Below are 20,176 nucleotides of genomic sequence, written 5' to 3' on the forward strand. Positions count from 1 at the left end.
CAAACTTGGGAGAATATGACTTAAGATTTGAGATCATAAAATACATATGATTGAAGACTGTGATCTATCAAACTTATTCGTACAAATAATTAAACTTTTTATTTTAATTTCTATATATTAAATAATATATGCACTTAAGTATGACAAAATGAGTATATTTAAAATGATTTTGTACTATTAATTAAATTCATTTATTTGATAATTTTTTGTCATAAATATTTTTTTTGAAAAATTGTTGAATTTGAGTCTAATTATTAGAGTTGTTCGTGAAGAGTCTTGTCTTATAAACCTGACTTGACCTCAAACTAATTTCAATAAATTTATTTTTAAAATAAGATTTAATATATTTGAAGAATAAGTTTGTTTTATATTTTAGGCCATTTAAGTAGGTTTGATGTTTTATATTTTTTTTAAATAATATATTACTTTTTTAAAATTATGCATTCATTATAAGTTTTTTTAAAAAAAAATTGTGCAAAAAGTAAGCTTTTGATTTAATTTTCTTAATATGATTTTATATTTTAAAATTATATATTATAAAATACTTAATTTTAATTTAAGTATTTAATTAACTCTACGATTTACTTATACATAATGTAAATATTGATGCATTATATCAATAAATTAAGTAGGGTTGTGGTAATTGCAAGATCAATGAGACATTGTCCTAGGCTCTGAATTATTTAAGGCCTCAATTTTTTTTATACTTTGTATAAAATATTGATTATCAATTTGAATTAATAGGAGATAAATTTTATTATGATGTGATATATTATTTCTTATTATTTTTATTAGCATGATTACATAGTCGTAAGATTGTATTAATTGAAAATTTTAAAACTTTAAATGAGGATAAATTGAAAAAAAATATTGAATTACTATTGAGAAGATATTTCAGAAAATATAAATAAAATACGAGTTTATCTTTTTAGAGAAAAATTGAAGAGGAGTGAATGACATTCCAGTATAAATCAAGAACAATCTCTTAACTCAAAAACCACTTATAGAAAAATTTGCAATTAATTTATACACATTATCGATGTAAAACATTTTTTACACAAATATCATATAAAAAATTTCTCCACCATCGTATCAATTTAATGAATAGGAAGTTGTAGCCAATAGCTCAGATTTTATTGGATGTTTGTATAAAAAATATTTACACTAATAATGTACGTAAATTATTGACAATATTATATTAAAAATATTTTATTGGATGTTTGTATAAAATTATACTCCACTAAAAATATTAAAATATATCCAAAAGACTATATTCTATTCCAAATAAAGGCATTGCTAGCTGCTTAAATATTATTGACAATAGTTTTTTAAAATTATAATTGATTGCTCAAATTTTATTTGATATTAACTATATATGTTAATGGATAAATTGAATGAGTTAGGCATTTTATATATTATGGTGAAATATGAGAATAATACTTGAATGAGTTTGTTATTTTTATATTAAAAGTGAAATTTAAGAAATACTTAATTATAATACTTAGATCACTAACTTTGTAGTCAATAAAAATTTAAAATAGATTTGATAAATTCTATTAAACTAAACTTTGAGTGTAAACTTAGCCGAAAACCTTGAAATTTCTACACACGTACCACACGACTCTAAGAATCAGTTGATTAAGTCTTATCCCATATATTACTTAGTCCTAATCAAGTTGAGTAGTTGAGTTTAAATTTAAATAAATAATTCTATCAAAATTTTACATCCAACAAAAATAAATATAAATTTATTCCAACTTATTTTATGAACATCACCTACTAATTATTCTTCTAATTGTTAATGAATGGTGACTAACAAATCATTGGTCCAAATAGTATCGGGATCAATTCTCTTTAAGTAATGTTTTGAATTCAAACTTATAAATAGAATAAACATGATTGGAAGGAAATATCACACTAAAGAAGCTAAATTAGATTCCTTAGCAAAGATTAATTATCAGCAAAAAAAATGGAGATGTAGGTGTATATTCTTATATTTGTGTATAATAAAAAAATATTCATAGGTATCTTTTACTTCCAGAAAAGTTAAATGTTCATGTTTATGTTAATTTTGTATTGAGATTATTCATGTGAAAAGAAGGTGGGAATATGAATTTCCTAAGGTGAGAATCATATTAATTAAATAAAAATTCTATTATATCTTTAATATCAATACCTATATATCAATTAATATTTTATATTCTACCTTACAATTTCGATAACATAGGGTGTGAATTTGAAGACAAAATATAAGTATGTTGCAATTGTTTTTGAAATTTAATTATTGATATGAAGATAATTTACCAGTTTTGTTTTTTTGTTTACTTGGGGTGTTGGTAAAGTATTGTTGTATATGTCTTTTTTTGTTGCTTGTTCTTTACATGATTGAAGAGGATATTTTTGGTGCTACATTTCTTTAATAGTAAGATGTGACTAAGGAATTTATTAAATTTTTTATAAGATTATTCATTGTTATTTACAAACTACAGTGTCAAGCCTCAAGCCTCATGTCTTGTTGTGTATTTGTATATAATAAGTTCTTTAATATAAAAAAGATATTTTAATAATATAACATAGATTCCTAGAAAAAAGATAATGTGAACTAAACACATTTTTAAATATTCATACGAGAATAAAAAAAAATTCTCAACCACTTTTAATAGTTAAACAAACATATTTTTCTTGAAATACCCAAGAATATCATTTTCATCAATACTCTTGGAAGTAAAATTTCCAAGAATAAAAAACATTATGTGAAACAAACTTCCCCGAGTGTTATGATTGTGTTGGAGTATAAGTATGAAGTGAAGTCTCACACCATGTGATGATGAGAAGGTTGAACACCATTATAAGTAAAGGTAAGACCTATACATTTTTAGTGTTTATCCTTTCCTCAGACACACAACAATTGATATCAGAATTAATAATTCGACTTGGCAATCGATTTAGACGAATAAGATAATGACAGTGGATCCTTGTATAAAAAATCTTCCTTGTGGAATACTCGTGGAAGACTATTGAGATGAAGTCTCACATCGTGTATGAATGAAAAGCTGGTCGAACACCATATAAATAAAGACAAGATGCATAAACCTAAGATTTAATGTTTTTGGTTAAGTTATGATATCAAGTTTATGATTGCTGATGTCCATTATATAAATATCTTTGGTGTTTACCCACTAGTATAAATTAGATTTTTTTTGTGGCTTAATGATCTGATATTTTATGATAATAAAATTCTTAATTATTAGTTTGATCTCTACATTATTTTAAAAGATTTAATTTAGACCTCAATTTTTTTAAAATACATCATTTTGATATTTTCCGTCCAATTAAAGTGATGCCGTTAAGAGTGTGATTTTCAGCTATTTTTATTTACAATTAAAAATTATAACTATTTTATGGTTATTTAAAAAAAAAAACGACCGCAGTTTTCATGTGCTGAATCTGAATCTGCATCAGATTTTCTTCAATGGCTTTTTACTAACACTGCCACAGGACAATCTAAATCTGAATCGCGTTGATAATTTTCATGGCCGGAAATCAATGAAATGAATCCTCGCATTGCCTTAAAGAAAAGTTTACCATATAGTAATTATAGATTTTTATTATTGTGTTTAAAAATAAAAGGAAAAAAACGTTGCCTCTACAGGAAAGTTGCAGTGAGGTAGCGCCAAACGACACTGCCAAAGCGAGACCGAGACCTGACCCACATTATAACGAGTGATTCAGATCTGCACCGAAGATAAACCTTAGTAAATTTCCATAATCATAACGGAAACAAAATAATTTGAAAAAATTATTAATGAAAATTGGAGAATCGTATACCTTGAGATGGACGACGGAGGAGGAGGAAGGAGGTTTGTGATTCTTTCAGCGCACGGTGGCGGCGGAGGAGGCGGCTTCTCTGGCGAGGCGGTTGGCGGTGACTTCTTCGATGAGGCGAACGTCGTCGACCAGAGAGAGGAGGTTGAGGTTTTTCGGCCAGCGCATCTTGGCGTAGGAGAGGACGCAACGGGATCTCCATTCATGTATGCAGTTTAGATTTCCAGCGGTTTTATTTTTTTAAAGTAATAATAACTTTTGTGACGGTTAACCGTCATTATCTGTAAAGAAAATACGCGACTAATTAGACGAAAATGATCAAATTAATGTATTTTTTTAAAAAATTGAGTATCAAATTAAATCTTTTGCAAATTAAGAACAAAATTTAATCTTTTAAAATAATTTAGGTAACAAATTTGATAATTAAACCTAATGACAATTGAGCAACTCGATCTTTATCTATATTATTAATAGTCAATCAGGTCTAATGGATAATTAACTAATTATGAAGAATTGGATTAAATTAAAACTAGCATTTTAATTTATGTACTGTACAGGATTTTTTTTTTTTACAAAATTTTAAATTTATAATACTTTATATTATTGAATATATAAATAAGATTTTATATTTATATTAAATAATTTAAATTGTGATATAAAATTATTTTAAAATTAAAACATATTAATAATTTTTTGTTGTGGAGGTAACCCGTAAACTGCGTTCTCTGAAGAGGGATAATGCCTGACAGAGAAAAGAGAGTGAGATCCTTAAATACTTGATTTTAATTTATAGGATAGAAGTAAAATATATTAAATATCTAAATATTCTTTATACTACCAACTAACTCTATACCATAATGATTGCTCTTTCTCTTTGTAAAAATCATTTCTCATTTCTCAGAACTGATAAAAGAAAAGAAAAAAAAAAAACTCACTTCTCAGTAGTTTATATACGAGACTTACACATACACAATTTGATGACTCGCAAGTTTTTTTTTTTTTTCTTTTTCCTTACATTAATTTGTCGGAGACTAAATAGTTTTTTTACTAAAGACTAAAATTAAAAAAGTTAAGACGACTAAAATAAAATAAAATCATATACTACAGTGATCAAAAAAATTATTTAAGAATTACAAGAATGAAGTGCTTATCTAAACAGTGGACATAAAATGCAGGTTTGGAAACAAACCCCAGGAATCCTGAAAGCTTTATTAATATTTTCATACTATAGTTTCAGAGTTGATCTTCCAGAAGTGCTAATTTGAATCCACAAGTACATATGAAATTTAACTTATTCACAAAGTCCTATGTGGGATTATGATTCTTCTAGTATAGACATTTCTCTGTATGCATTTCTAGCTGAAAATTTTCATTTTTTAAACAAACATGTGTACTGCTACTTATGCCACACGCGTGAACACGCCTAACTCCTTCACACCGTCTCAAATCTCAAACATGATATAGCTTTATGACTTGATCTATCTTAGCTCGACATACAGGGCAACCCCATTTCTTTGATTTCACCTCGTTCAAGCAAGACATGCATCCAGCAACATGGCCACAGGGTATGCATGCCCCTTCTGCTGGAGCATCTAAACATATCACGCATGATGAACTACTTCCACCGGCACTTTTTTCTCCTTCTTTAAGAAGCTTCTCAGCATCTGGAGATGCCATATCAACTGGGCTTAAATCAATTGATGGATACTGAATGGGGCCATCTCCTGGAATCTCATTGGTGATTGGCGGAGCGGATGGATTCAAATCCAAAGCACTAGGATTCACACAGCTTTGGAGGTGCTGAGTATTGCCATCCGGGTTAGCTTCTTGTACCAACTCACTATCACTTGTATTGGGATTTGGTGTGCCAAGAAAACCATGATTGTCTGTGTTCACTGCACTGCTTGAAGAGCTTGCATCAAAGCTTGGCTGTGTATCAGGAAAGGGTGGTCTCTCCTGCATGGCAGACTGAAGGGATGCACTGATGGCCATAGCCAACTCTGTGTCTTCTGCATCTGGTGGTGCTGTGGGTGGACCTGTAGGCACATTGTTTTGCAAGAATGCAGGACTTGCCTGAAAGATCAAAATAGTAATGCATCATGCAATGAGCAAGGAAACCATGCATCAAAATTCAAAAGTTCATTATCTGCAAACCTTCGAAAACATTTTCAAAGTTACAAATAAACTAATGTGAAATAAAAATCAGAATTTCTTTTAATAATGGAAAGCAACAAATAGAAATTGGATAGAAAAAAAATACCCATCAATAAATAAAGGAAATAAAAAAAAAAAAAAAAAAGTGGCTGTGGTAAATGCTTTGAAGATTTGAATTAACACTGATATGAAGGTCAACTGTTGGAGGAATAAACTAAACCAACATTCAGATGAAAAGGGAATCTGAATGTTTTTACCATTCTGACTAAACTAAAGCAAAGAATGTTTACACTTTGCGCCATGTTTTGGTTCTCATAAAAATAATGAGATAGAGAAATCTTCCACAATTAATTACATCATAACAGTAATATTTGGTAGAAGCCATGAAGCAAATGACTTTGTGATTTTCTATGAGAAAAAAGATCCCTCCATCTTTTAGTATCACATTTATAGAGCATCAAATGCCACGTGAGCAAATTGCAGAAAATTTAATTTGGCCACTCAATAACTTTTTAAAGGATAAGTTAAAATATCTAGGATCAATATTTACAGAAATGATGAGGAAATTAATGAGGATGTAAAACAAGATACAAGCGGGGTAGCTAAAATGGAGAAAGACACTAGGGATTATTTGTGATTGCAAAGAACCTACCAAGCTTAAAGGCAAATTTTATCATATTGCTATACGTTCGGCTATATATGGTAGTGAATGTTAATGGGACAAGAGAAAAAGGTGAGAGTGGCAGAAATGAGAGTGTTAAGATGGAAGTGTGTGACCACACAAGAAAGAACAAGATACGAAATGATTGTATACAATGATATATTAAGTGATTGGACATGCGCGAAGAAAGCCACTAAAAAGCATTAGTGAAGAGAGTAGATTGCATTGTTTTTAGTCATGTGACAAAGGGGAGGAGACCAAGAAGGACATTTGATGAAGCTGTTAAGAGGGATCTTGTGATGAATAATATCTGAAGATTTGATTTTTAACCGAGTCGAATGACGTCATGTAATCCATGTAACCAATCTCACCTAGTGGGATATGACTTTGCAATTTGTGGGGAAAAAAATCCAACTACCCAATAGAGGTTTAAATAATTCAACAATGAAAAAACAAACTATTTTGAGAGAAAACACAATTTACCCTGCCTCTTTATCATACAACCATTAATCATAGTGAGAAACTAAGCTAAAGTTATCCTTAAACCCAAAATTTCAGCAACACATCATTGACATATAAGTTATCTTAATGACTTTCTTCTTTGGAAAAAAATCAATACTCCTCCTAAGGGATTAACATTTAAGTTACATATAGACAATTATCACGTACTACTTTCCAAAGAAAAACTCTCAAAAAACAGAGAAGAGTGATTATACAGTTACTGTTTAAGCAATGCAAAGCTTACAATCATAATAGAATCAGTGTACATAGCATGTGACATACCTGTGGAATTCCTTTGCAAGCATTAGAAAACCATGTAAGTTGTTGCTTGTCATTCTCACTTGCAGGCCCAAGTTTAATGCGTGTTTCTAGATAGAAGCAGACAAAATGCGACAATGTCAAAGCCAGTCAAGAAGAAAGTGTTGCTTTTTTATTTTTTTTATGAAAAATCATAGTTGTCAAACTCTTCAATTGCCTCTTAATATTTATTCCCTAAAGAGTTTAAGATCTTCAGACAAAAACAAAATTAAATCTTGTAACGTCGCTTTTTGTCTCCCAAACTCATTCAAGTTCAAGTTAACTTTGCCAAAAATCAGTTAACTCCAGATTAAACCAGCAAGTTTTCAAGTTAGGATTTGCTCATGGTTTGACACTCAAAACACACAGCTTTCTTCAATTTTGTTGAGTACTTCTGTTGAGTTGCCTCTATTCTGTGAGTTGTATTAAGTTTATGCAGCTAATTTTATGTTTTTTATCTTTCATTTTTTTTTCCTTTTGTTCTATTTTAGTTTATGAAGCTAATTTTATGTTTTTTTTTATCTTTCACTGGACTAGTATAATATAACAGTTTCCAGAATTGAGATATGTTTTTCATTTCATTACTTTTGTTTGCTTTATTATGTTGAATATTCAATATCGATTATGGATATGCCATTTAATTATGTTTGGGTACTAAGATATATTTCCTAAATGAATTTTTAATGCATGTAAACTTCTACAAAATTAGATTCATGTTTACTTTTCTCCATGAGTTTACCCAACTCTTGAGTTTGACAACCTTACAGGAAAGGAGAAAGAGCAAGGAGAAAGAGCACAGTATAAGAGAGTACTAGTAGTGTGATTAACAACTGTCACTGACGGATCAGACTGGTGAAGCTTTGGTTCTTGTAAATCGGCGTTCCACAGTCCAATAACAGTATGTGGTTGTGCATCCTGCTTATTTTATTTCACGCATTAGAAAATACGTGCAAATACATATAATGATATGGAAAGAATATTCAGAAAAAACAAAAGCAGTAAAGCACCAACTCTAAGTCTTATGTGATAATTTTAACTGCAAACATATATTGTTAAAAGCATTTCAATGCTCCTATTATAGTTTTTTTGCCCACATTGCAGAAAAGTAAAATGATTTAGTATCTCAAATATCTTCACTTTAATGAAAAATAAACATGTTATCTTGTGTGTGTTGTGGATGTATGGAAAAATGATTAACTAAGGAATACCTGCAACCTAGAATATATGGCAAGCTCCAACTTGTAAGGTTTGGCAAGAGTACGGGAGCCAACTGGTAAAACAACCACCCAACTGAAAATAAAATTAATCAACAGTGAGCATAATCACCAGTTTTGTACAAATAAAAAGTTCATCCATAAAACAATTGAAGAAACTAATTTGCAGGTTGTGTGAATGCAAGCCCATCCATTAAGCAATAAAGCTAGAACAACTAGCCATAAAATAGCAAATGTGAAAGTGAACTTAGATGCTTCAACAATATGTCACATGATACCCACACTTTCTTTGATACCAACTGAGGAGCTACTACTTCTAGAAACCCAGGACCATGAAACTCGCGCAACCAACCGGAGAACAAGCATAGATGACTCTACAAGCCAACAAATCATCATTTGAAGAACTTAGATGCTTCAGGTATCAAGATAAAGAGAAGGAATTAATGTTACATTACAAAAGTTTTGTACCTCAATTGTACGAACAACATTGCTGTGTCCTTTGGCCCTGGCAACCTCAAGAGCAGTTAGACAATCATCATTCAAGACTAAAGGATTGGCTGCAGTCAGTAAATCCCATATAAATAACATTTATTGGAGTTTCTACAATTCAAATGAATGGAAATAGTCACGTTTTGCATATTATAGACACTTGACCATACCTCCATGCAAAAGAAGTAAGTTAACAATACTATCAAAGTCCCTTTTAGCTGCATGATGCAATGGAGTCCCACCATGACGACCTAAACAACAGATGAAGCAAAAGCAAAACAAAAACCAAGTTCATTGTCCAATTTCCATTAGAATTCTCGTCCGGAAAAATTAAGGATGGCAGCAGAGAAAAGCAAGGCAGCCATCTCAACTAAGGAATCTACAGGCCATGTAAACATCTAAAACCAGACACCTCATTACTAGAAAACTCTGAGGATTATATTACTTTTACTACCAAGTATTGAAATTTATCAAATGGCAATATACCACAGCATTCCTGATTCTCAGAAATTGTTTTTTTTTTTTTATCAGCAAAATTGTAATCATTTAATTCCCAATTAAATTCAAAGCAGTCAGCACCCTTTCCCAATAAACTAATTAATTTAGTCTGAAACCATAAAAAAAACCGAAAAGAGAACAATACCAGGACGAAATGCATTGACATTGGCTCCAAGTTCTATCAAAGTTTTGGCAACATTATAAAGCTGAGGATTCATACAAGCAACAATCAAGGGGGTTTTCGCATCTTTGTCCCTCCACTGCATCAAATATCAACACAATCATCTCAATCAACAGAAAAATGCAACCGATCCAAACCCAGAATCATCATCCTCTGAACCACGTCCACCACTATAACTATAATACAATAATAAAATTAACATTTTGCACGGAAATTTTGCCCAAGTTCCATTACCTCTAGGCCTGCACCTTCTCTGTGAAGGGTTTTGATTCCTTCGGCGTTCCCATAACTGACTTGCTGGTAGAGCAACTCGTCTTTGGATTGCCCTTGCCCCATCGGAATTCAGAAGCAAATTAGGTTTTTTTTTTTGTTTTTTTATTTATAGATTTCGCAGAAAATATGAAATGAGTATTCTGGTATAAGGGGAAGGAAAACTGGGCCCGAATTAAATCAGAATTTTTTTTCCAGGAAAATTATGAACTGTCCGGGAAAATGTATACAGCAGTGTAAGGTAACACCGTAACGGATAGTGAGAAAATACGATGATGGATCATGGAAGGACGAAGAAAAAAAAAAGAATTATTATTTGCAAGTGTGTGGGGCTGAAAGTGTAAATAACCAATTGAAACAAAATATGGCAAATGAGAATAATATATATATATATATATATCTTAAAACCAACCGCGTTAACGCCAGGAATAGTGATTGTTTTCTTAGGAAAGAAGGAATAGACGCTTTGTGTGATGTTGCAGCAGCTTAGATATGCACTGAACTGAAATCATGTGAGTCCAGTCAAAGACACTATAATTGATAAGAATAATAAAAATGGTAAATAATCTCTTTTCTTTAAATGTGTAATTCGCTAATAAATAGTGTTCCTAAAGGATAAAAATATAAAATTTGGTTTTAAAAAAATATGAGAAGTGCTAACCGATAACTTCTGTCCATCATCATTAACCTAAGTGACACATAGGGATAAATTTGGCACCGAAGTAATGACCGACTTGGTCATCTCTTTTGTAATATAATATTTTTTGACTTTTTATTTTCTTATTTTGCCGATATATCCCTGAGAGATGAAAATACAAACTTTAGTTACGAAAAGTGTAAAACGTGTGATAAATATATCTAAATGTTAATAGTAGATTGTAACTAATTATTATAATTTGAAAAAATTTATAATAAATGATTTTTTTATCGTTTTATAGTAATTTTTTTTTTGTGTTGATAGCATTTATTCAAGAGTTAACAACCAAATGATTATTTTTTTTAGTTGAAGAAAAGTAAAAAGAATTCGTCAAAGCAATAAAAATTCACTTTCATTGGTAATATTTTATGCATGTCTCAACCTTTGATGAAATTTAAAAATTATATAACGAAAACAGACACTTATCGGTGTGATATAGTTCTCTCAAAATTTTGTCGCAATAATTATAAATTTTTTAAAATTATAACAATTAGTCACAATTTATTATTAATGTCTGGATGTATTTGTCGCACTTTTTACACGTTCTGGGACTAAATTTTGCATTTTCATCTTTCAGGGACACATTTGTCAACAGAGTGAGAAGACAAAATTTTTTAAAAAATATTATATGACAAATATGTCTCTATGCTATCAATTAGATATGACAATGTTGTTAATCATTTTAATGACAAATTCATCCCTCTGCTATGTAGGCTATTCTATTAACGGTGACAGATCGAAGTTAACGGTCGGATATATTTGTTGCACTTTTTACACGTTTTGGAACTAAATTTTGTATTTTCATTTTTCAAAGATGTATTTGTCAACAAATTACACATTCAGAAATAAAAGTAACTATTTACCTTAATAAAAATGACAAAACATCATAATTATATTAAATAGTGTTGAGGTATTTCATCTTAATCAAAGGTCTTTTTTTAAAATTTTAAATATATAATTATATTAAATATTTAAATTAAGAATTTTATGATTTATGTTAGTTTTATCTATCTTAAACAATATTATTTTTAATAAAAAAATGCCTAAATTTTTTAAAATTGTCTGCTTAAAAGCTGATCATGATAAAAAATACTTTAATCTACCTCAAATTTTCTGTTTTATAAATTTTTATTTTAAAATTTTGATAATTTTTAAGGATTTAACGATGATGTACTAATACTATAAATATAATTACAAAATGCCATGAATATAACTTTTAAAATAATTTTATAAAATTAACAAACTGATGAATATCATCCATGATGATTTGTGAGTGTAAAATATTTACATTTCATAATATTTTTTCTCATTTTTCAATATCTGTTTATATTTTTTTCATTAATTTTAGTTAGTTTAGTGTTCACATGAGTAACAAAATGAAAATGTTATTTAAGATAATTAACGTGATTTTTTATTAGAGATAATTAAAGTAATAAAAATATTTTAAATTAGTTTGAAAAAAAATCATAAGCAGATAATATCAAATAATTTTACACAATCATCTATAAAAAATTATTATATATAATAAATTTATTAATTTTTATAATAATTATTTTAAAAATCATATAAATAATTATTTTGATTAAATGATAGTGTAATTTTTACTGTAAATACATATTTATTAAATTTTAACATTGATCATGGTCCAATGATGAATATTTAATTATTTATTATTTCCATCATGATTTGATCTTTCTTTTTCTTTTTCCTTTTCAATTTTTAACTTTTTGCACAAGAGTCCTCTTGTGTGCAAGGCAATATAGAGCCATTAGTGTTATTAAGGGAGATAAATGTGTGTATGTTTCTTTTTTTTTCTCTCTCCTCATTTTGGCATTGTTATGCAAACATAACATATGTGTTGCCATTTTTTTTGGGTACAATTTTACTATTAGCCTTCTTTTAACTCTTATTTATAATTTATGTATTTTGGTGATGGGATGCAGAGAAAAACTTGATAGAATATTATTGCATAATAGGTTATTAAAAAAAAAATCTCTCTCTCACCACTGTCTATTCAGAAACTAAACAAAAACCAGTAAACTTAAACGAAAACCAGTAAAATTAGATGGAATTATGAAATAACAAGTAATTTATCTAAAAAAAATCAATTTTTATTTTGTCTTCCCCAATTTTTCTATTCAAGCTTCACCACTGTCTATAGTTTTCTTTCCCCTCTAACTCACATAAATCAAAACTAAATAAGATGAAATAGAACATTTCAACAATTCTACTATACCAATACGCTAGACTCTATTCTTGCTGTGACAAATAGATAACTCTATTCTTGCCTTAAGCTAGACTCTTGAGTCTTGATAGTTCCTACAGATTGGGAAATGCTTATAGGAAACCAACACATAAATCAATGAAAGGGTAATAAAAAGGTACATATCTCTATTCTTACTGTGACAAGGATGAGAGAGTTAATAGTTCCTACAGATTTGAAAATGCTTATTGGCAACCCAACCAACACATAAGTGATAAATCAACGAGATTATATACATGCCGTACAATTTGTAGTAATCGTTATTCAAGCAAAGTGGAAACAAGTGGCTGCTATTATCCCATGTAATTGACTGTCAAACACAACCTAACTATACTGTTAACAAATCTGAGGGAGAAAATCGGAGCTATATCTTAAAAAAGAAATTGAAGACTTAAAGTTCATGCCGGCACTTCCCTCCCAATCTCATATGGTGGGGTTCACGGAAGTGAGCTTTCCTTATAAACTTAGCAAACAAGGTTGCTTGAAAGCTGTCAATTATGCCGAAAGCGACATACTTGCACTAAAAAATTGCATTTTTTTTTTATTTTTATCTGAATACATTTAAACTTGTACCTATCTTTCTTGACCAATATCTCTGAATATTTGATTTTGTTTGGAATATTAAAGTTGGAACTGATTTAATTTGATTTAGAATTTAATTATCAAATATAAGATTTTAAATTGATGGGTAAATCAACCTTCATGTACAAAGGGTAGTCTAATTCAGGTTGGTTGAACATAACACACGAATTACCGTAAATCTCCTTTTAATTAATTTATACGGATAAAAAAAACTTTATTTTAAAACACTTTATAAATAAATGAAAAGTATGTTTTCAATAAAAAAATAATCCTTAACCTTAGTTAGAATAGGTAAAATGATCAGTATATTAAAACTAAAATCAAATCAAAATTTATTGAATTTCCAAATGCATAAACCTTTAAAGTAGAATTTTTTCTAAATAAAATCAATTCATATTTTAAACTTCCCTAATGAATAAAAGAATCATAATTTCTTCTGATTAATGATTAGTTATTCCTATATAACAGACTCATGTTCCACATTGGATGCAATAATATAGAAATCAAACAAATGGTACTCGAGTGATTCTTTTGACTAATGATGTCGCAATGTGACACCACACCACAAAGATAATGGAGAGACTTGAGGAGAAAGAAATTACATAAAAACACTGCATCAAAACTCCCTTCACCATAAGAACAATTTCTTAGTTCTCAAAGTTCTAACTCTCCCACCTGTTTTAGACAACCTTGTTCCAGTCCCTTCTTTCCAACCAAAAGTGTTTTAGTTGGGATATGTCTCGTCTGAGGCTAGGAAAGAAGCTCCAACCTGCTAAGAAGGCTTGGAAGAGCTTCTCCAACAAAGTGCAATCAAAAGTCCAAAAACTCAACATTCCTAAAGCCATCAAAACCACCTTCAAACGCCTCCTTGCCTCCTTGCACTCCCTTCATTACCTCATACGCTCGAGAGGTCGTCGTCGGTCTCTCGCTTCTAATAATTACCATGTTCATGTTCATGTTCATAGCAAGAAGAACATATCTGCCATAAGCATAGATGACCTCTTTACTGAGCCTGCTTCTTCTTCTGTGCATGCACATGATCAAGGGGAAACAAGCAGAGGCAAAGAGGTGATAAAAAAGGATTTGGCAGAAGGGAGCAGTGACATGAATACTATAGAGGATGCATGGAAGGCTTTGGTTGCTAAGTCACCTCAGCTACACGTGGATCAGAAGGCAGAAGAATTCATTTCCAAGTTTCGTGAAGATATGAGGCTTCAGAAAGAGAGGTCTTTGCTTGAATTTCAGGAGATGCTAGCCCGAGGTTCCTGAAATTTATGTGTGTTATTCATACTGACCTATGGAACATGGTTCTATGGATTTTCTTTTAAGGTAGCCAGTTTAAGTGGATTTTGCCAAAAAAAACTGTGGCAGGATATATATCTATTCTTTAGGCTTTTGTAAGGGATTATTTACCCTCTTTACATTGTTTTTATTCTTCATTCTCCTGTATATCTCATCAAGGATGCATTAACATCTAGAAAACTCAACGTAGTTGCAGGACCTTCTTTTAAGTGTCAAAGATAAAGCTTTCCCGTGTTATCTGTAGGTAAAAAGGCAGAGTATCGAGGCCAAAAAAATTAGGACTAAGTGTTTGTAAAAAGGGTCTTACTTTTTTGCTGGGAAATTGTTTTCTGAAATGGAAAGGGGAATTAGCAATAAAAGTTGTAGCATTGTGCAGAATTGATAATTAACAATTTACGTTATTTTCATTTTGTTAATTTCTTGAGTTGTGCACAAGAAGAAGAAAATATTATTAATTTCTTGGTCTTAAATTCATAGTTTTCTTCCTCTGTGCGAATATTTAAAAGGGGTGCTGGTTTTGGTACATGGTAAGTGGTATCGTATATGCTGATTTCGGGGGAGATATGATGTTAATTTTGTTAAAAGGCCAAGCTAAGTTGAGAAACTGAATTACCGTTATGAACGTTCCAAGCTAAGTTGTTCCCCATATTATGCCATTAAGAAACTATAGCTTCTCAGACATGAGACGCATTGTTAGAGTTTCTAATGACTGGTATAGTGGCCACCCCACAGTTATACTTGGCTCACAAGATCCTTACCCTAAGCTCCCTTGGAACATCTTCAATGGGGATTTTTTTTGAAGGGTTTCTAAAGTTTTTTTTCCATTAGAGTAAATCCATATAGTAGGAAGAATTTTTTAAAAATGAGATTTGTATCTTCTTAAAAAAATTATTTCTTACTAATAAAAAAATATGATTCTAACTGTTTTTTTTCCTTCAAAGTCATTGTGTTTAATTATTTAATAATTTAAAAAATATGGAAGTGTGATTTTTTTATCATTAAAACAAAATTATATATAGATTTTTTATGAATGACATGATATTGTGAAACTAAAAAAGTATTGTGAGAACCCTAAAAATAACTTAAGAAATCTACTTAAAAAAAATTTATTGGAGATATTCCTTATTGCTTAGGGTTGCATATCATATCCCAAAAAATAATATAAACATATATCATATCCCAAAAAATAATAAATTCATAATTAAATAATATAAACATATTAAAGTACAAAGAAATAGACATAATATTTATAAGTTGAGTTTAATTTTCTGTATCTAGAATTTGTACTCAATTTTTTGTTCGTGCAATGGAAGGCTTGGAAGACCGTTCTCAATTATGCTCGCATCTTTTTCTTGAATTGACACACTTAGGATATCTTATAAGATATTTATATAAACAATCTAACTTCTGTCACCTCAATTTTAAATAATTCAATTAATTTTTTCTTTCTTATATTTATTAATAAGTTATTTAATTTATAAATATTACATTTTTCTCTCTTATATTTAATATAAAATTAAATAACTCATAACAATAGTTGATTATAAGAGTAAAATAATTTTTTTTTTGTTAAACAACACATTAAACAACTCTCATTATATATAAATGCTACAAACGTTTATATTTTTTTTATTGAGTTAAAAAATCATATTATTGTACTTGTGCACAAAATAAAGTTGATTACATGCTAATAATTCATGTTATATGTCATTCCAACTCTCCCCTTTCTCCCCAAAAAGTATATCAACTTAAAATGATCGAAAACGGGTAGGAATAATGATAATGATATCAATTTTAAATATCTTATAACAAGCAAATATTTATATAGCCTAATAAGTTGGGATTTGGTTGAATTACTTTTTCTATTTGAATATTCTCACTTTTTCAACATTTTTAGAGAAATGAATAACTGTGATTGTCTCAATGTAAAAATTAATTTTATAAATAAGTATATTTCAAACATGCGTAAAAATGAAACGACATGTGCAAATGCATAGATTTTTTAATTTACTGGTATATGGAGGCCTAAAAATTAGGACTAAGTGTCTCTTTGAAACCATTGGAATCAATTCCTATTGTAACACGATTTAATGTAAAATCTGTAATTGAAATTATTTTTGACATACATTCCATTTATGTTCAATAATTCAAAATTAATTCTATCGAAATTAATTTTATTCAACTTTAAATAATCAAGTTTTAAATGGGGTTTGAAGAACGAAAGGAGTTTTATTATATACATAGATAAAGAAGACACTTGTTTCATGAAATCTTATTGGATTCCTGCATAGTGGAAATAATATATTTTTTCTTGTTTGTTAGAAGGTGATAAAAAAATATTTCTAGGAATAATTTATTCCTAAAAATACATACTACACATGTTTTTGCATCTTTCTATTTTTAAAAGGGATAATTGTTTCACGAATTTGATTATATTGAAAATGTTATTTACATCAAAGATATGTGTTACATACTTCTAATTCTTGGAAATGTTCTTAAATTTAATTTAACTTAAATTTGAAAATATTAGTCAATTAAATAAATGAGGTGAATAAAAAGAAAGAGAAAATTTATTTTAAACATTCTCATACTTAGGAATGTAAGATTCTTATCCCGAATATGAAGATAGAGAAACATGTACAATATAAATTTTTGAGAATGAGTTATGCATGCGAATATTTATTTTACCTTTTAACAAACATGAAAATATATATTTCCATATTCACATTCCTGAAAATTCAATAAAATTCCTGAAATGTTCCAAAGGAGTGAGAATCTTATATTTTTATGGGAATATTTAAAATAATTTCTCATTTTTCTCTTATTTTACCTCATTTATTTATTTACTTAATATTTTTGTTTTAAACTAAGATACATTTTAAAAATTTTCCAAGAATGGAAAGCATTTACTAAACATCTTTTGATTTGATTTAGAATTTAATTATGAAGATTTCCACCCCTTTACAAGAGAATTTGAAAATACGAAAACATTTAGAATATAGATTCCTAAGGATGAGTTATGTCTGCGAATATTTCTTTTACCTTTTAACAAATATGAGAATATATATTTTCATGAAAATGTTTAAGATAATTTTTCACTTTTCTTTTATTTTATCTCATTTATTTCTTTATTTAATATTTTTTTTAGATTAAAATGCATCTAAAAACATTTTCAGGAATGAAAAATATTTACTAAACGTCTTTTGATTTGATTTAGAATTTAATTATCAAACATAAGGTTTTTAAATTGATCGTTAAACCAACCTTTATGTTTATATACTTTAATTTTTTTTAACCTTTTGGTTCATTAGAAAAAAAAGACTCTAAATAATTTAAGATTTATCTGTTACGTGACTAAATATAATTAAGAATTATTTTTATCAAAGATTAAATTCCAGGTACTATTCGAACATAATTTTCCAATGATTTCACCTTAACTTCAACATATTAATCTCTTATGTTTAATCATTTGAATTTAAATACTTTATAAATAAAAATGAAAAGTATGAGTTTAATAAAAAAAATTATCTTACAAAAAATTATAAAAAAAAATTATTATCCTTAGTTAGAATTAGAATTAAAATAGGTAAACATATGAGAATAAAATTATCAGTTTATTAAACCTAAACTAAAATCAAATCAAATCAAAATTTTGCTGAGTTTCCAAATGCATTAACTTTTAATTAAGATTATTTTCAAATAAAATGAATTCATATTTTAAGCTTCCAAAATGAATAAAAAATCATACATAAATCAAATCATTTTTCTTCTTTTGATTAGTTATTCCAAATTAACAGACTAATGTTCCACATTCGATGCAATAGAAATCAATGGAGATAATTGAGAAGAAAGAAATTATATTAAAACTTCCTTCACCTTATTCTCCTACCTTGTGTCCAATCCCTTCTTTTCTCTCATCTTCTTTCCAACCAAAAGTGTTTTTGTTGGGATATGTCTCGTCTGAGGGTAGGAAAGAAGCTTGAGCCTGCCAAGAAGACTTGGAAGAGCATCTCCAAGAAAGTGCAATCAAAAGTCCACAAACTCAACATTCCAAAATCCATCGAAGCCACCTTCAAACACCTCCTTGCCATCTTGCACTCCCTTCATCATCTCATAACCTCGAGAGGTCGTCGTCGTCGCTCTCTCCCTTCGAATAATTACCATGTTCATCATTGCAAGAAGAACATGTCTGCCATACGCATAGATAACCTCTTTACTGAGCCTTCTTCTGTGCATGCACATGATCAAGGGAAAACAAGCAGAGGCAAAGAGGTGATCATTGACAGTAGCATGGATACTATAGAGGATGCATGGAAGGCTTTGGTTGCTAAGACCCCCGAGCTTCACGTTGATCAGAAGGTAGAGGAGTTCATTGCCAAGTTCCGGGAAGAAATGAGGCTTCAAAAAGAGAGGTCTTTGCAGGAATTTCTGGAAATGCTAGCCTGAGGTTGCAGACATTATTATTTATCTCCACTATTCTGTGTGTTACATTTCGATTTGCTTTTCTTGTTCTTCATTAATTTTCGGTTCTGTTGAGGTGGATTTTTCCAAAATACTTTGACAGGGTATATATCTATTCTATAGGCTTTCGTAAGGGATCTTTTTTTTTTATTTTATCTCTTTATATTAATTGTTTGTTTTTTATTCTATACTCATCAAGTGTGCATTATTAGCATGTATCGGGTTTCTATACTATGCACTAGCTCACTTGTTTCTTATAAGAACGACTAGAGGTATTAAATTACAAAGCTCTTTTTATCTGGTAATTTTCCTCAAAATGTAGTTGCAGGACCTTTTTCCCTTATTATCTGTAAGTAAAAAGGTAAGGCAGAGTAGAGAGACCTAAAAATTTAAGAAAGGTTACATGTTAAGTCTCTTTTATTTACTTTAATATCTCTCCACCAATCTTCCAAAGAGATAAATAACTTCTCTTTTAAATCTTATGGTAATATATATATATATATATATATATATATATATATATATATATATGGAATAAGATTTATTTATATTAAATCTCAGTCACTCAATTTAAATAATTTAAAGACTAAAATTAATTCACTTAAAAAATTTAAAAATTACAATTAGCAAGTGATGTGAGTTGATAATTTATAATTAAACTAATCTATCAAAAACATTAATAATAATACTAGATAACATTTTTTCATGATATTTGTCAATCTTATCTATATTAAAATGAGAAATTTTGACAAAATATAAATATTTTAAAATATACTAAAAT

The 20,176-nt window shown here is 29.0% G+C and overlaps 4 protein-coding genes across 4 annotated transcripts; 2 read left to right on the plus strand and 2 right to left on the minus strand.

Moving 5' to 3' along the window:
- Nucleotides 1-3,459: 3,459 nt before the first annotated feature.
- On the minus strand, nt 3,460-4,031 carry LOC102669289 (protein ALTERED PHOSPHATE STARVATION RESPONSE 1). Its single transcript, XM_006606327.4, has 2 exons — nt 3,829-4,031; nt 3,460-3,734 (listed from the first exon to the last, which is right to left on the minus strand). Exons 1-2 carry the CDS (start codon nt 4,029-4,031, stop codon nt 3,647-3,649), a joined length of 291 nt encoding a protein of 96 aa, XP_006606390.1. The 3' UTR covers nt 3,460-3,646.
- A 970-nt stretch (nt 4,032-5,001) lies between these two features.
- Nucleotides 5,002-10,460, minus strand: LOC100805974 (putative E3 ubiquitin-protein ligase XBAT34). The gene is made up of 9 exons (XM_006606326.4): nt 10,055-10,460; nt 9,785-9,899; nt 9,312-9,392; nt 9,121-9,209; nt 8,935-9,026; nt 8,647-8,728; nt 8,251-8,353; nt 7,424-7,509; nt 5,002-5,898 (listed from the first exon to the last, which is right to left on the minus strand). The coding sequence occupies exons 1-9, from the start codon at nt 10,154-10,156 to the stop codon at nt 5,275-5,277; spliced, it is 1,374 nt and encodes a 457-aa protein (XP_006606389.1). The 5' UTR covers nt 10,157-10,460; the 3' UTR covers nt 5,002-5,274.
- A 3,776-nt stretch (nt 10,461-14,236) lies between these two features.
- On the plus strand, nt 14,237-15,020 carry LOC100305805 (uncharacterized). The gene has a single exon (NM_001250007.3). The coding sequence runs from the start codon at nt 14,368-14,370 to the stop codon at nt 14,899-14,901; it is 534 nt and encodes a 177-aa protein (NP_001236936.1). The 5' UTR covers nt 14,237-14,367; the 3' UTR covers nt 14,902-15,020.
- Nucleotides 15,021-18,851: 3,831 nt separating this feature from the next.
- Nucleotides 18,852-19,777, plus strand: LOC100807036 (uncharacterized). The gene has a single exon (XM_003556334.2). It carries the CDS (start codon nt 18,886-18,888, stop codon nt 19,378-19,380), a length of 495 nt encoding a protein of 164 aa, XP_003556382.1. The 5' UTR covers nt 18,852-18,885; the 3' UTR covers nt 19,381-19,777.
- Nucleotides 19,778-20,176: the final 399 nt, after the last annotated feature.

This window comes from Glycine max, chromosome 20, assembly GCF_000004515.6.
Source record: "Glycine max cultivar Williams 82 chromosome 20, Glycine_max_v4.0, whole genome shotgun sequence".
Taxonomy (NCBI): domain Eukaryota; kingdom Viridiplantae; phylum Streptophyta; class Magnoliopsida; order Fabales; family Fabaceae; genus Glycine; species Glycine max.

What these genes read in the sequence shown, in the direction of transcription:
- LOC100805974 (XM_006606326.4), bottom strand. Translation starts at nt 10,156, where the DNA reads ATGGGGCAAGGGCAATCCAAAGACGAGTTGCTCTACCAGCAAGTCAGT. An exon ending in GAGAAGGTGCAGGCCTAGAG is followed by an intron (nt 9,900 to 10,054) that starts GTAATGGAACTT and finishes TATTTGATGCAG; the next exon opens with TGGAGGGACAAAGATGCGAA. An exon ending in CCATATATTCTAGGTTGCAG is followed by an intron (nt 8,354 to 8,646) that starts GTATTCCTTAGT and finishes TAAAATAAGCAG; the next exon opens with GATGCACAACCACATACTGT.
- LOC100305805 (NM_001250007.3), top strand. Translation starts at nt 14,368, where the DNA reads ATGTCTCGTCTGAGGCTAGGAAAGAAGCTCCAACCTGCTAAGAAGGCT.
- LOC100807036 (XM_003556334.2), top strand. Translation starts at nt 18,886, where the DNA reads ATGTCTCGTCTGAGGGTAGGAAAGAAGCTTGAGCCTGCCAAGAAGACT.
- LOC102669289 (XM_006606327.4), bottom strand. Translation starts at nt 4,031, where the DNA reads ATGAATGGAGATCCCGTTGCGTCCTCTCCTACGCCAAGATGCGCTGGC. An exon ending in CCTCCGTCGTCCATCTCAAG is followed by an intron (nt 3,735 to 3,828) that starts GTATACGATTCT and finishes TCTTCGGTGCAG; the next exon opens with ATCTGAATCACTCGTTATAA.